The sequence below is a fragment of the Solanum verrucosum genome, unplaced genomic scaffold (genome assembly GCF_900185275.1).
Source record: "Solanum verrucosum unplaced genomic scaffold, falcon-dt-bn FXZP01000261.1, whole genome shotgun sequence".
NCBI classification, from domain to species: domain Eukaryota; kingdom Viridiplantae; phylum Streptophyta; class Magnoliopsida; order Solanales; family Solanaceae; genus Solanum; species Solanum verrucosum.
In genome coordinates, this window is record NW_026019969.1 from 12363291 (window position 1) to 12379513 (window position 16223).

At 33.2% G+C, this 16223-nt stretch overlaps 4 protein-coding genes across 4 annotated transcripts in view; 2 read left to right on the forward strand and 2 right to left on the reverse strand.

The window, feature by feature from the left end:
- The window catches only part of LOC125816391 (cysteine proteinase RD21A-like), a 215690-nt gene that overhangs the window by 117388 nt on the left and 82079 nt on the right, over window positions 1-16223 (reverse strand). The gene's annotated exons all lie outside the window — the stretch shown is intronic.
- Window positions 1255-2447, forward strand: LOC125816402 (uncharacterized). The gene has a single exon (XM_049496006.1). It carries the CDS (start codon window positions 1320-1322, stop codon window positions 2328-2330), a length of 1011 nt encoding a protein of 336 aa, XP_049351963.1. The 5' UTR covers window positions 1255-1319; the 3' UTR covers window positions 2331-2447.
- On the reverse strand, window positions 3977-7234 carry LOC125816404 (protein TIC 21, chloroplastic). The gene is made up of 4 exons (XM_049496008.1): window positions 6880-7234; window positions 6004-6261; window positions 4919-5119; window positions 3977-4417 (listed from the first exon to the last, which is right to left on the reverse strand). Exons 1-4 carry the CDS (start codon window positions 7156-7158, stop codon window positions 4304-4306), a joined length of 852 nt encoding a protein of 283 aa, XP_049351965.1. The 5' UTR covers window positions 7159-7234; the 3' UTR covers window positions 3977-4303.
- Window positions 11581-15055, forward strand: LOC125816376 (probable LRR receptor-like serine/threonine-protein kinase At4g37250). The gene is made up of 2 exons (XM_049495978.1): window positions 11581-13378; window positions 14193-15055. Exons 1-2 carry the CDS (start codon window positions 11734-11736, stop codon window positions 14864-14866), a joined length of 2319 nt encoding a protein of 772 aa, XP_049351935.1. The 5' UTR covers window positions 11581-11733; the 3' UTR covers window positions 14867-15055.

Sequence of the window (16223 nt, forward strand, 5' to 3'; positions counted from 1 at the left end):
ATTGTTTGGTTAGAAAGAGAAATATCTATAGGAATATAACAACGTATTGGAATTAATTTTTTTAAAGAATAAATGAATATTTTTCTTGATTCTTCGTTAATTAATTAATTTTATGACCCATCTCGAATTAATAGGTTGATTAGTGAAAATCTTGGAAAAAGAAGTGAAGAGTGTTTTATGCTTTTTGTTAAAGAGAGATAAGGAAGAACAAGAGCATAAATAAAATGTTTTTAATTTTCATCTAATTTTAAGAAGCTTAGGAGGAAATAAAATTTCTTTGCCAATTACAAATTAAATAAAAAGAAAATGACGTGTTTAAATATCTTTATGAGAATTTCCTATTAAAAAAACATAAAATTTTAAAAAATAAATGGTAAGTAGCCTGCAAAATTATTTTAATTTTTTAAAAAATAAGCTAACTTCTTACTAGCGCCAGGCCGCCGACTTGAGTCGAATTGGTAATCTCCCTTATAACTTTCTTGTAATTCCAACATTACCCTCAATTACAAAAAGCCCTAGACCTAACGTGTCTTTTCTTTTCTTTTCTTGTTTCTTCCAGCGGTTTCTTCATCTTTGGTCTCTTCTTCCTTTCCTCCATCTCTGCGTTTTCAGTGGCTAGCAGTAAGTTTTTCTCTCCTTTTTTTTCCATTAGATTTTAGTTACTTTCTCAGCTTCACTGTTTTTTTTTCTGCTTTAAATCTCCAAAAGAAAAAAAAAACGCGTGCCTTCATGATTGATTTGTTCAAAAAACGCGTGCTGGTGATGATTGATTTGTTCAGGCGGTTTCTGTTAACAGTCGGAGTTTTCTGTTTCCTTTATAATTAAATAGTTATGTTAGCTATATAATAGTATGATGAGTGAATTGTTAAGATGAAGGGTAAAAACTACGTACAACTGCAAAAATTTGATATTTGCCATCCATAAAGAGAGTAATTCGATCATTCAATAAATTAGAATGTAGAGATAAGGTCTGCGTACTTCCTTACCACTCTCCACTGTGCCTGATCCGACTTGTGGGATTTCATTGAGTATGTTGTTGTTGGGATTACTGTGCACAAATCCAACTAATACTTGACTTGATTGCATATGTAGATGTAATTAGTTGTTGTTGTTACCCCAAACGTTCGCTCCGTTTTCTTTTCCTTGTCTCTTGTTTCATAAAATCCATTTAAATCATTAATTTTTTGTTAGGCAACCTCATTCCTTTGATTCTCTGTATATGTTGGCTCATATTTTTTAACCTTTAGCAGCTGCTTATAGTAAATTTGATTATTGATAATTTTTGTTTCAGAGTAAAGTTTATTACTTTCCAAAGAAAAATGAAAGAGGAAGAAGTAAATAGGTGCCAGATTCAGGAGTGGTATCCCAGATTTAAATCTGATTCCATAAAAACAATGATTCATGAACTGCCTGAATCCTTTATAGAGTACCTTATTGATGATCATGGTCCATTCCTTCTCCCCCTTTCCATTGATGACAATGATGCACTGCCTAATAGGATCCATAAACCTGAAGAAGAGGAAGACTTTGAAGTATCTGAAGGGTCGGAAGATGAATCAGAACAACCGTCACCTCCTCCTTCTTTCCCGGAACTGGAAATGAAGATCAAGGAATCTATAAAGGCCCTTGGGGGCTCTATCTTCCCTAAGCTTAATTGGAGTGCACCAAAAGATGCTGCATGGATCAGTTCAACTGGGAATCTTTGTTGCAACTCTTTCAGTGAGGTTGCAATTTTACTACGGGCATCGGATTCTCTAGTCCATGATCTGTGCCATGTGTATGATTCCTGCAGTGATAAGACTGTCTCAAGGCCCCCAAAGTTTTTCCTTGCACTTCGCAAATGGTACTCATCCCTGCGCCCCGAGATGGAATTTCGCTGCTTTGTACGCAATGGGATCCTTGTGGGGGTCTCTCAGCGCGAGGTGACTGGATTTTATCCTGCTCTTGTTGAGAAGAAAGACGAGTTGATAACAATAATCCAGAGATTTTTTATATATAAGGTGAAGGGAAATTTTGAATCAGAAAGTTATACTTTTGATATATATGTCACAAATGATGACCGGGTCAAGCTTTTGGATTTCAATCCTTGGGGAGCATTTACCTTGCCTTTGCTTTTCGCCTGGGAGGAATTGGAAGTTAATTCGAATGAAGAGGGAGATCACTTGGAGTTTAGACTTGTAGAAAGCCAGTGTGGGGTTCGTCCTGGTTTGAAAACTGCTGTTCCTTATGATTACCTGGATACTAGTCCAGGTAGTGGTTGGGATGAGTTTCTTAAAAAGGCTGATGAGGAATTGGGACAACAGATCAGGTCTCCTCAAGCAGGTGCTTGATTGCTAGATGTTCAATGACGGTATGAGACCTTTTTCGAGTAATTAACCAATAATATACGTGTGGTTTGTTATAATTGTTCTTGACGTATGTAAACCAGATTGATCTTCTTATTTATTCTTAATTCATTTATTTTAAGATGATCCTTTTTTCTTTATTATAGTAATATAATGTGTGGGAGATCCTTAAAAATGTGTGCCTTGATTCAAGATAACATGGAGTAGTTCCTACATTAATGCTTGATTTATGACCCAATTTGAAATGATAATCTTCTAAAATGATTAGATGGAATGCTGGTGCACTTCATTTGGACAAGTTATCTTGTAGCTTTAAGCGATTCACGTATGGTGAATTATGTGATAGTACTGGCTTATTCTTTTGGTACTCTAAGATAAAGAGCCAAGGGTGGATAACATAAACATGTAGAATTGAAGTGTGTTCCTTATAATATCACATTACAAATATGAGAAGATAGAACATCAAAATAAGCAGGTATGGTAATAAGCTATTTGAATTTTTGAACTGTAAGTAGTATATCACCTGTCTGCCACTGGAATGGCCAGTTTCCATCTCACTGCCACCAAAGTTTATCTGGGCCTGGATCAACCTCTCCATGAGATATATAGAGCTTCCTTGCTCGTGGACTAAGAGGATTGTCAATTCTTTTATTCCAAGGCATAACTTGTATGCATGCGCTTCATTTCTGCCGAGTTTGCTCCCAGATATATAGCCATCCTTGCTTCTGACCTCAATTCCACGAGCCTGTTACCCATTCTCATTGAACGATGATTTGGCAGCAAATCCAACTAGAAAACTCACATTGAGCTGAAAAGGTGACTTCCGCACCATCAAATCCATTGTCTGTGCTCCTTCCTAGCTGTTAGACCTCACGTGCTTTTTCATATCAGACCTCATTTGGTAAGATTGCTGAATAAAATTTCTATCAAAACCTCTATGGGCTGAGTTTCAGATTTCATGCCACTCATTTGGTAAGATTGCTGAATAAAATTTCTATCAAAACCTCTATGGGCTGAGTTTCAGATTTCATGCCAGATGTAGATTTGCTTCATTTTTACTTTCTTATCCCGTTGTCTGACAACTGTGGATTGCATTTTTACAGGAGAGAACCTAATGTGTTGGACCAGGACTGTCCATGAGAACTTGGGTTTTACTCATTGTTATGTAATTTACTGTTAATCAGAAAGGGCAGGGCACAACATTCATCAGTGTGTGTTGATGAGTGTGTTTTGGATTTTGTTTAAGCAATCGACTTGCCAATTTAAAGAGCTCAGGATATGGTTAACACTAAGGAGTCGTTTGGTAGCTGGATAAAACAAACCTTATTCATGTATTAAAGTCCGTATAACTTATACGACATTTGATAGGTGGATAAGAAAAAAGTTATTCAGGTATATAATTAATACAAAGTTTGGTAGGTGGAGAAGAAAAAAGCTATTCATGTATGTTTAAGACCAGGATTCCACTATGAGCATTTTGAAAATGTCATACAATTTTCCAAAATAAATTCTAAATCTGCAACTCCTTTTAAAATGTTCTCAACATTGTCATACTTGTCTTACTCCAAAGAATAAATAGATTTAAAACAAGAAAAAGGAACAATTGCAGAGAAGAAAAAAAAGGGAAAACATACAGTAGAAAGAAAGAGGTCGATATTTTATTTCCTAGTAGACCAACACAGCTAAAGAGGGCGTTAGGATCTTCTTGCACTGTGAGAGGAGTCTTTAACTGGTGGCAAACAATTCACCCTTTTTTTAAAGATGCCCCAGAAAGCAAATACAATGACAGTAATTGAAATTTTTATCAGAAGCCTCTCAGATATTGGAAAAACAAAAATCATTTTAATGCAAGTCACCAAGGAGAAGGTCACTCATATTACAGTAAATACATGGCTGTGATCTCAAAAGCATATCGCTGAAGCTTTCTCAAGTATTATGTTGTTGATTTTCCAAGCACGTCATGCAATCCTTGGAACCGGAATGCTGTCTGAAGTTGGTAAGGTGACTGAGCGCAACAGCTCCAATGAGAATACTAGACCTAGAAAGTGTGAAACGATCGTATTTGCTGATGCCTGTAAAGATAACATGTAGGACAGCAGAGATTAGCAACTCTTGAGATCATTGAACACGTCGAAAATGCACCATGACACTGGCATTAGACTACACATGCATGAAGATCAAGAGGTGAAAAGGGACCAACATGGTTCTCCCGGCTTGACCTCACACAGGAATTTCATACAGTAGTCCTAGTCATGATAACAAATAAGAAACCTTGACGTTTTTTAAATAGACATCGAAATGATTGGGTAGTGGAGAGGGGAAGAAAATAAAATAGAACATCTCCAAATGTAACTTCTTCTCTTCCAAAGGGATAAAGGGCAAGAGGTGGCATGGCACACCCAAATAAAATATCCTAGAAGTACTTGTGTATGTAATATGTATGAGACAATATAAAGCAAATTGTTCCTCTTTGTTGTTCTGTCAGTTTCAATTACCGGTTAATATATGAAATGTGTTTTAATACATTAACAAAGGATACCAAATGGTAACAGTGGAACAATTTAATGGCATACCTGAACCAGAAATACATCCAAAGCAAGCACAGGGCTGCTCCCAGGAGTCAAAGTCTGGTAAGGATTAGTTGATGTGGTAAGAGCCTTAGCCACCAATATACCTACAGTTGCTTGCATGCCAAGTACAGCAGCACCCATTCCCAGAAGGTTCACTACTATACCATTTTGCAAGCTTTTCACAACATCAGCACGAGGAGGAGCCTACAACAATAGCAGTCAGTGAAACAGCTCCATCAAATCATTTGAGATACACTTCAGAAGTTACAAGTTACAATAAAGCTAGCAGAAGAACAGCTAAAATTAGGGAATTCATAAGCTACTCTAAACACTAGCAAATCTTGTTCAAGAAATTCCACCTTGATCCACATTACCCCGAGTCCCCAACCCCATAAAGAACGGGAACAGAACTGTAGCTTTAATTGAAATAACCACAAAACTGGAACCTATGAACTTTGTTTTTTTATAGCGGGAATTCCCAAGGGCCAATAGTGCATGATTCGAAACTCAATGGATAATGAAAACCCCACCCCCTCCCTTTTATCCTTCTCCATATAAATACTTAGCTTTTGTACAGAACAGGGTTCGAATTTCTGACATGCACCTAATCCACATCATACGCTGTTGCACTCTTTCCACTAAGGGAAGGTAATGTCTCTGGAAGCACCAAACATTCCAGAGCAACTCCATGAAACTTTTTGTTCATCAATATCCCAATATATTTCGTGTATCTTCAAAGGGATGTAATGTACCAACTTCAGGAAAAGCATCAGGAAATTTGAAGAAAAGCAGAAGGAAAAATTGGATTACGTGAATCATAAGCTTCTCATAGCACCTAGAACTTCAAACATCATCTGGCTCACAAATGGTACATTTATTTCAGAGCCAGCTGGATGGCTGAAGAAGCACCATCTCAGGTGACATCCATGTAATAAATACTCCTATTACTATTATACCAAAAATTACAAGTCATTCGCATCAAGTTAATAAGAATCTCTCACTGTTTCTTTTTGCATATTGATTGGATGAGAGTCCAACATACTGTAGTCTATTTCAAAAAGCAATTTGAGAAAAATCTGGGGTGTTACCTTTGAAGGGTTATTAGCTGTCTTCCGAAGCTTTTCAGACAAACGAAGATAGCCAAATGACCAAAAAACTGAAATGAAAGCAGCTGCAATTCCGCCTGCAGTTGAGTAGAATGTGAAGGGCGATGTAATCCTCCCCGTAATAGCAATGGAAAATGAAAGGATCACCGCAGCAACAAGCGTACATACAAGCTGTCCCCAAAATCCTAGAGTACCCAATCTCTTGAAGTAGCTTGCAGTATTCAGTAGTCTTTTTGCAACCTAAATGTTTGAGCAAAGCCCAATCAATCAGTCTCTAACTCAAAGACACAAATACAACAACATTTAGTAAGCCTCAATCCCAAACTAGTCAAGATTGGATACATGAATCCTAAATTTCCATTTCATACCATTTGGAACAGTTTCATTCCAATGCTCAATAATATGACTCTGAAGGGGTTCTCAAAATTTTCTACCAACTCAAATACATCAATCAAACAAGATAAAATGCAGCACGACTAGTTTGGCACATTTCAAAACAGTAAGATCCCAATTAAGAACCCAAACCCATTCTTTCAGAACCTACAATGGATCCAATTAAAGCAATTTTACTTCACATCCAAAAATATGCAGCAAAGTTCAAAGCCCCTTAATCAAATACAGCATTAAATGACAAAATTTAGCATTTTTACAACTTTTATTAATTTTTCATACACTAAAAGAAAACCCTAAAAGCAGCAATTGATTCAGTACATATCCATTAGCACTCCCAGTAACCCAATTCAGTTCACAAAGCTAAAACACTCTTAACACAAATAGAAAGGTGCAATTCTTAACAATTAGGTACACATTGCAGATGCTACAAAGGGGAACTGGAAATACTGCAGAAATAGGAAGTACCTGAGCTAACTTAGCTTTTTCAGACTCTTCATTTGGGGAAGTGAAGGGTGAAGAAACGGGAGCAGAAGCCAAGATTCTGTTCCTTTTGCTGATGAGTCTGAATAGAGGCGAACTAAGAGGCTCTGTTTTCAAAGGGGAAAAAGGTAACGATGAGGGGGACGAAATTAGGGTATTTGAGCATCGGAGGAAGCTACACCGCCATGGTTTTCCGGCCGGTGGAGGAACTAATGGCGCACTTCCGATGCCGGGGCGAGCCGCCGGCAAGAGTAAAGTTTGCATAGCTAGTTTTGTTCGAAAATTACTCAGTAGCTACAAACGCAATGTTTTAGCAAAGCTCTATACTGTTATTCAGAAGATTATAAATTTATTTTTAATAAATATTTTTATTTATACAACCAATATAATTTTTATAAATATTTTTAATTTTCACATAGAAATCTCATAATAACACATAATCTTTTCAATTTATTTTATATAAATTATAAAAAAATTATGTTCACGATTTTCCTTTTATCTTTTAATAAAATATTCAGGTCAAAACAACAAATGAGCCATAAAATTGATTGTTATACCTTTGCAACCCATTTTGTAGTGATAGTTTTGTTAAAATTTACTAATAAGTGTATGTGCTTTTCTTGTATAACATGTAGAGAAATTGGATAATCCCATATATATATATATATATATATATATATATATATATGCACTGAATGAACCTTTTTTATTTTAAACATGGTATAAATCATTATTCGATATAAATATAGTACAATTCTTTTATATCAAAAATCTCAAATTTAAATATCACAGAAAAATTATCATTATTCTCTCTCCACCATCTTTTATTCGCTCACATGGAAAAAGTGAACTAGATGTATCACAAATCCTTATCCTAGATTTATCACTGCTAACGCAGCTTGGTGAGTTTAACTGTTTTAAGGACTTAAATGATCATTTTTAATTAGAGTATCATTTTTTGTAATTTATGAATATTTTTGCTTAGATTTAAAGATTTTTCTTGAACAAAATTAAGAAAAAATATAAGATTACGGTCTAAAGATTCCCTTTAAGCAACTAAAAAACCATTTAAAAAATAATAATTAAATCAAGGTCTAAGATTTATAATTTATTATCGAATATTGGACGATATTGTGTAAGATTGAAAATATATAAATCAATATTAAACTCATATCTAAATTCATATTTAGAGCCTTAGTTAAAAATAAAAAGATGTTATCCGTCTTCTATGCTCATTGATCTTTTGATTTATGTTTGAATTCAACTTTAAAATGATTGTTTTATATATTGGACTTATTATTGAACAACCTTTCTTGGATATATAACTTTAATGATCGAATTCCAATGCTTCAGAAAATTACATAAAAATAACGTTTATAACAAAACAAAGTAAACCGTGAAAATGGTCTAGTGTGCCAAACACAACGTTACCATAACTAAGTCTGCCATGTCGGTAACTTAAGTTAAATATAGATAATAATAATAATAATAATAATAATAATAATAATAATAGGAACATGCAGTTTAGTATTTTTGTTTGGTTAATGAATTGGTGATGCCGACCAATACTAAAATAAGACAAAAATTATTCTCCTGAGATATAATATGAATGCAACTTTCTATCAGGAATAGCTATAAAGTCAACAAAATAAGTAATAAGCATATACACCAATGATACATACAAAATTGCACGCCATTAGAAAAGAAGATGATAACACATTCACACGTATTCAAGATTTCGAGATAATGGGTGTTATATCATAAAAAAATGCTATCAATAACCAATTAGAAAGGCATTATCCAATTTTAGAAAGAAAAATTGTTTCTAACCTCATTTAGAGAGGTGCACCCAATCGTAATCGCATTATATGATATTTCGAGTATATTTTTTAAAAAATAAAAAATATAATACTTTTATATATGACTTTGGGAGAAAAGCATAGATTCACGTGAACCCTGTAATCCCCTCCTAAGTACGCCCTGTTCCGAATTATCTATGTCCAAAATAATTATAATATTACGTAATTTTTAAAATAATTATGATAGCCGTCCATAATAAATGAGATGAGATCATAAAATAAAGTAACATGTACTAACAAGTTGTCATCAGTACATATAAGATGTAATATATGAGCAGCTTACATTGATCATATGAAATATCCAAGTCAGCTAAAGTTGGGTAGTTGAATGGATATTTGGTTATTTTATTAATGTTAAAAGGGTCAAAAACTCAAAATTGATTATAATCCACAGCTAGGCAAAGACTAATCAAAATGTCAAATGGGTTCAAATTTAATGTTCATTTTCTTTTTGGCATCTAGTTGATGAATTAATTCAATTCAAAATTGATTGTTTTATATACTAGAGTTTTATTCAGTAACCTTTCTTGGATTAATAACTTTAAAGAATTTCAATGCTTCACTAAATTACATAAGAATAACATCTAACAGAACATTACCGTAACAAAATATACTAAGCTAAACATAGACTTTTAATTAATTAAGTATAATAATCTTAATAGGACCATGTAGTTTAGTGTTTTTATTGGCTTAAGGAGCTGGTGGTATTGACCAATTTAAGAAATAAGACAAACATTTTAAAGTATATTAGCCATTACTCACTTGTATTATTAACCTACGTTTGAAATTCAAATAGTTTTTTAGTAATTTAGATGCTATATTTTGACAAACATTTGAAAAGTAGATTAGCCATTAGCCATTTGTTTTATTGACCTATGTTTGAAATTCAAATGATTTAGTAGTAACATATTTGCTAAGTATATTTTAAGATATGGTCTAAAATTATATTTTAGTTGTATTGGTATTATCAAAGTAGAGTAGTTGAGGATTAGACACCAAAACCAATAATTAATATTGATAAAATAAATTATTTACTTTGATTTTTATTTTATTTTTTTGTAATGGACCCATTGTAAGAACATGTCGGTGAATTCATGTCTTTTCTGAATAGACTACCTTTTTAAAGGGTTAAATGTTAGTAAAAAAACAAAAGCAAGGGCCAATGTGTACAAAATTTACCATAATTTTCCTTTTTCTTCATTATGCTTTTTACTGTTGATCGTAAGACAACTATAAATAAAGTTCTTCTCCGTGACTCACTGTCATCTCATAAAAGCTAGTGCAATAATTTATCATTTCACTTTTGTAAGATTATAAAAAAAAAAAAGAGTGAATCACGAGATTAAAATCCAAACATGAAAACTCTTGCATCTGTTCGGAAAGTTATCGTCACGTCTTGAGTCTACATTCGGGATACGATCACATTCGAGAACCATTGTTAATTTCCAAGCAAATTGAGAGTAACAATTACACTCTTTAATTCTCGAGGAAAATAAAGAATCGATGATAATTACATATTATAATTTCTAGATAACTTTAAAACAAAATCACTTTTAATACACATATTCTTGTCATACATTAAATCTTATATAACATTCATATGAAAAAGTTTAAATTATTTTTTATTATTAGCTTTATTTAAATAAAAGAATATCAAATTATGTAATTATAATTATGTTACCAAACATGACATGACTGAAATATATAATAATTACGTTATGATAAACAAATTACTGGATTATGTAACTATTAATCTAGTAATTACATAACTATATATACTTATACAGTGTTTTCCAAACAGATCATAGGAGGGAACTAGTGAAAAATATTTATTTTATGGATTTACGTTATATATCATGTTAAGATCCTTTTACACTATCAGCTAATTTTAAAAATATGATAACAAGTTGATTATTATATTTATCACTGAAGTATCAATTGATTGATTTTAATAAGTGACCCATTCCCTGAGGCTCCTTTTTTAAAAAAAAGGCATAATATATAAATAAATCTTTTAACTTGGCTTCAACAGATATATATGTCTTTTAATTTTGAGTGTATATAAATAGATATTTAAATTTGTATAAAATTAAATAAATAGAATGTCACGTAGAATGAATGTATCTATTTATTGAATTTTATAAATATAAATTTAAATATCTACTTATACAAAATCAAATCTAGAAAATAAAGATATCAATTGAAGTCACGTTAAAAAATATGTTTATATATTACGTATTCTTGATATGTTCACTCATAAGGAAAATTTGGAAAGAAGGTAGCATTGGAAACATGAAAATGGAGTGGGGAAAAAGTCAATAGGAGGTGGACTTTAATTACACCTCTCTTTTTTAGCTAACGTCCTCTACCAAAACCACAAAGATTCCCTCATTCCTTTCTTTTTCTAAAATATTCATATAATATGAGTATATGACTACTTAAATTTTAAAAAAAAAAAAAAAAGACTACTTAAATTCACTAAAATAGTCGGTAAATCTAGGATTTATCATAAATAAATCTTTCAATCTTTATCAAAGTAAAAGTAACGTTTGCATATAATTTTTTATCTTTTTCTATAATTTCAAATTATAGTTATAAAATTATATTGAGTATATTATTATCGTAGAAACTGTTATTATCTTTAATAAAGACTGATTCATGATTTTACACTATGAGTATATAGATAAGTTAAATTTAGAACAGAATGAGGACAGAAACAAAGTAGTACAATAATAGCCATTCACTTTGTTTTCCCATACTTACTTCAAGTACCCTTTTACTACTACTCCTATATCAATATCATTTCATTATGTAGCAGAGTGAACCACAACACTTCTTTTTTTTTGCCTTACAATTCTCCATCTTTTGCTGCCTTTTTGGTCACCAAAACAACTTCTCCAGTAGTTGGTTTACCTCTTCCTCTTTCTTCTTATGTATATAGAAAGTATTATGCTGTAATCATGAATAATCACTTCAAGAAATGATGACTATCTCAGAGCATTACTATTCTTTCTGGTCATTTGGGGTCTTTTTCTTTCTTCTTTTATGTCCTTCATTTGGTCTCAACATAGATGGAACTCTCTTATTGTCTTTCAAATACTCTGTTCTTGATGACCCTTTATCAGTTCTTGATAATTGGGACTATAATGATGCAACCCCATGTTTATGGACTGGTGTAACTTGTGCACCAGACATGTTTAGAGTCATTAGTTTATTACTCCCAAATTCTAAGCTTATTGGTTCTGTTCCACAAGAATTAGGCTTTCTTCAACATCTTCATACTATCGATCTTTCAAATAATTTCTTGAATGGAACACTTCCTGTTTCACTTCTCAATGCTTCTGAACTTCAAGTTCTTTCACTGTCAAACAATGCTATTTCTGGTGAGCTTACTGAGTCTGTTGGAGTGTTAAAGAGCTTAAAGGTTCTAAATCTTTCTGTCAATGCATTTGTAGGAAATATCCCACAAAAGCTAAGTTCTTTGCAGAATCTAAAAGTTGTTTCTTTGAGTAAAAACCTATTTTCTGGTGCAATACCAAGTGGATTTCAGTTTGTTGAAGTGTTGGATCTTTCTTCTAACTTGTTGAATGGAACATTACCTGATGATTTTGGTGGTGATAGTTTGAAATACTTGAACTTTTCATCAAACAAGTTATCTGGTTTAGTGTCACCACAATTTGCCAAGAAAATACCAACAAATGCTACAATTGATCTTTCTTTCAACAGCTTTACAGGTGAAATCCCAGAGTCATTAGCTTTATCAAACCAGAAAACAGAATTCTTTGCAGGAAATACAGATCTTTGTGGCAAACCACTCAAGAAACTCTGTACAATCCCTTCAACACTTTCATCTCCACCTAATATAACCACTAATCCTCCAGCAATTGCAGCCATTCCAAAAGAAATTAACTCAACCCCACTTCAAGATTCTGATGGAACAACTCAAACTGCAGCTCAGAATCAACAACAACATGGGCTAAAGCCAGGTACCATAATGGGAATCATAGTTGGTGACTTAGCTGGTGTTGGTGTTCTTGCTATTGTCTTTCTTTATGTCTACAAATTGAAGAAGAAGAATAAAGCAAGTGAGGCAACTATAGAAAGCTCATTTGACAAAGATCAAAAATACAACAAAACACCAGAACCATCAATACTTGTTGTAAAAGAAAAAGACACCATTTTTCCTAGTTGGCCATGCTTGACCATAAATCAAGAAAGTTCAGATACTGATGACAGCAAAAACCAAGAAAGTGAAGACCAAATTGAGTATGAAACAGAACAAAAGAATGAGAAAAACAAGAAAACAGAAAGGTCATTTGTAATGGTGGATGGTGAAACAGAATTAGAGCTAGAGACTTTGTTGAAAGCTTCAGCTTATATTTTGGGGTCAAGTGGAGCTAGCATAGTTTACAAAGCTGTGTTAGAAGATGGAACTGCATTTGCTGTTAGGAGAATTGGCGAGAGTGGTGTTGATAAATTGAAGGATTTTGAGCAACAAATTAAAGGAATTAACAAGCTAAGGCATCCAAATCTTGTTCGTGTTAGAGGATTCTATTGGGGAGATGATGAGAAATTAGTCATCTATGATTATGTTACTAATGGAAGCTTAGCCAATATTGGTTACAGTAAGTTACTTTCCTTTCATCTTCATTATCTTATCATAGTTATAGTTTTGATAAATCTTTTCTGTCCTTATCATAATTACCCCCAAATATTCTGATTAGTCAAGTGTACTTGACATTTAATGTCACTGATATATTTGCAGCAACATTCCCTGATTTGTCACTTAACAAAAACATTAAAGCCTATAGTTTATAAATACTGTACTAAGGGATCGTTTGATAGCTGATTAGAATTATGCTGATATTAGTAATATAGGAATTGATATTATTTCATGCTCATATTAGTTATGCAGTGATTAGTTATTTCATCATGTATTCGTCATGAGGGTTTTTAAATTGCAAACCAGAGCTACCAAAGACAATACTATTACTTTTGCAGAACTTAATTAATACCTGCATAACTTACGTCTAGACCAACTACGAAACGACTCCTTTTTTAAGTACACTGTCTGTCATTAGAAAAACAAGTAGTTTAATTTTAGTGTACATATACTACACATAGGCATGGATTTTCGTTACTCAATTTTGCAGATACTATACTTCATATGTGGTTGTGTTTTGAGGCTCCCAATGGTCCTCCATGTGACATTGTCATAATCCGTGAAAGTCCCCAAACTATACTACAATACATATAATACGTCAAAATACATGTGCACCCCTTCTCCTCAATATTGTACTACCACAACGTTTCGGAGACTTGATTTTTTCAAACTCCACGTCTAAGATTATATTGAGTGTATTATTATTGTTTTTCAGTCATATGACGTTGAAAATTCATCTTTTATTAACTTAACATTGTTATTGTTAAATTTTTCAGGAAAAGTTGGTTCCTCTCCTTACCATTTATCATATGAAGTTCGGCTCAAGATAGCAAAAGGAATTGCAAGAGGATTGACCTACATCCACGAGAAGAGACAAGTACATGGCAATATTAAACCTAGTAACATTCTCTTAACACCAGATATGGAGCCCATAATAAGTGACATTGGGCTTCATGGGCTAATGCATGGTAAAAACACCTCCAAACCGGATAATTCGGGCCGGCATTTCGGTAGCAAGCGGTCCACATCCTCCTCCCGGGACGGTTTAAATGATCAACCTGTTCATGGAAGTCCTTACATTGCCCCAGCCGGGTTCGTGGTAGGGTGCACGTCCCCCTACCACGCCCCGGAGTCGTTGGAGAGTCTCAAACCTAGTCCTAAATGGGATGTCTACTCATTTGGGATTGTGTTGCTTGAGCTTTTAACCGGGAAAGTATTCTCGGACCGGGAGTTGAGCCAGTGGACCAACGGTTCAGAATCGGATGACGTGGACCGGATTTTGAGGATGGCTGATGTGGCGATTAGAGCTGACGTGGAGAGTAGGGAAGAGACCACGGTGTCATTGTTTAAGTTAGGTTTTAGTTGTGCATCATTGAATCCACAAAAAAGGCCTACAATGAAAGATGCCCTTCATGTGCTTGATAAAGTACCAGGTTATTCACATTACTAATCATTATGTTGGAACCAAGAAAAGCTATAAAGAGCTGTTTAGCTCTCTTTAATTTGTTCTTCTTTTGACTTGGAAAGATTTTTGCTCCATAAAGATGAGAAGAACCGTTGTGTTGTAATTGATGAAAGTGTTTGTAAGTTTGACAAATTGATCAAGAGTGTATTTATTTGAGTTTTTCAATAATAGTAGAGTTTTTTTTTCACCCGCTATTTGAAGTTCGCATTGGAGCGCTGACTAAATCTGTAGGATTAGCAAGGCATGAACCAACAAAATATGATATAGTGTTCCTTCGTATATGTTCAATAGAACTTAATAATTTTGATTTAGAATCTTGTATTTATGTTATGAAGTTCATTAAATATGTTCAAATTATTTTGGTATAAAAAAATATACGATACTATTAATGGAGCAACCAAAAAGAAATTTAAAACGACTAGAGTTTTGAATCTAACTTCAAATTAGTCTTGAATGTCTATCCGTCTAACATAGCAGGTTAAATTGCGCAATTCACTTATTCGTCGGCGAACTTAAATTATTTATTTATATGATTGCTTTTTTATGGTGAGATATTCCAGAAATTTGATTTTGTAGTCCTTTATAAACTTGTTTTTACTTTTATGTCTTTTTTTATATGAGATCTTTATTTTTACAAATGAGAAATCTAAAAAGGTCATTTTTTTAATCTAATTTGTAAGTGGCCGTAAAACATTATTTCCTCCCGGAGTTAACTGTTGTGAGATTTCTTTGTTGTTAAGTACCGTTAGTGAGAAAGGCAAAAAAGAGTTGCTTAAATTGAGCTGTTGGAATAATACCAAAGAGGTGCATTGATTTACTTTAATGGTCAAAAAGATGGGTTGATCAATTCACTACTTGAGTAATCAAGGCTCCATCGTTGCCTTTTTTTTCTCTTTTGGGCTTTCTCAAATTAAAATATTTTATTTGTATATGATCTTACTATACTTAAAATAAACTAATTCTAAAAGATAGAGATTAATTTCCTCGCAAAATAGAGGAATCGAAATATAATATGCAAAGTGAGCAAAGGCACTTTTCTAAAAAGACTTGCTCAAAAAGCTAACACAACAAAGAATCGATAGGTACTTCTTTTTGATGAAATTCAATATGGGAGTTTCTCTTTGCTAAATCGCGATAATATCTAGGTCAGCTTGTGTACATGAACCGTATCATAGATACCTGCTACCTAGTACTTCCTATCAATATGGATATTATAACTTTGCGCGCACCAAAGCTTGGGCATGTAGGAAGGAGTGAAATCGCGTAATGTTTTTGTACATTTGATATGAAAATGTTAGTTGAAAACAGCATCTGTTGATCTATCTTGGGATTAACTGTAAAC

What these genes read in the sequence shown, in the direction of transcription:
- LOC125816402 (XM_049496006.1), top strand. Translation starts at nt 1,320, where the DNA reads ATGAAAGAGGAAGAAGTAAATAGGTGCCAGATTCAGGAGTGGTATCCC.
- LOC125816376 (XM_049495978.1), top strand. Translation starts at nt 11,734, where the DNA reads ATGATGACTATCTCAGAGCATTACTATTCTTTCTGGTCATTTGGGGTC. An exon ending in CTTAGCCAATATTGGTTACA is followed by an intron (nt 13,379 to 14,192) that starts GTAAGTTACTTT and finishes TAAATTTTTCAG; the next exon opens with GAAAAGTTGGTTCCTCTCCT.
- LOC125816404 (XM_049496008.1), bottom strand. Translation starts at nt 7,158, where the DNA reads ATGCAAACTTTACTCTTGCCGGCGGCTCGCCCCGGCATCGGAAGTGCG. An exon ending in CAGCTAATAACCCTTCAAAG is followed by an intron (nt 5,120 to 6,003) that starts GTAACACCCCAG and finishes CTATTGTTGTAG; the next exon opens with GCTCCTCCTCGTGCTGATGT. An exon ending in TGGATGTATTTCTGGTTCAG is followed by an intron (nt 4,418 to 4,918) that starts GTATGCCATTAA and finishes TTATCTTTACAG; the next exon opens with GCATCAGCAAATACGATCGT.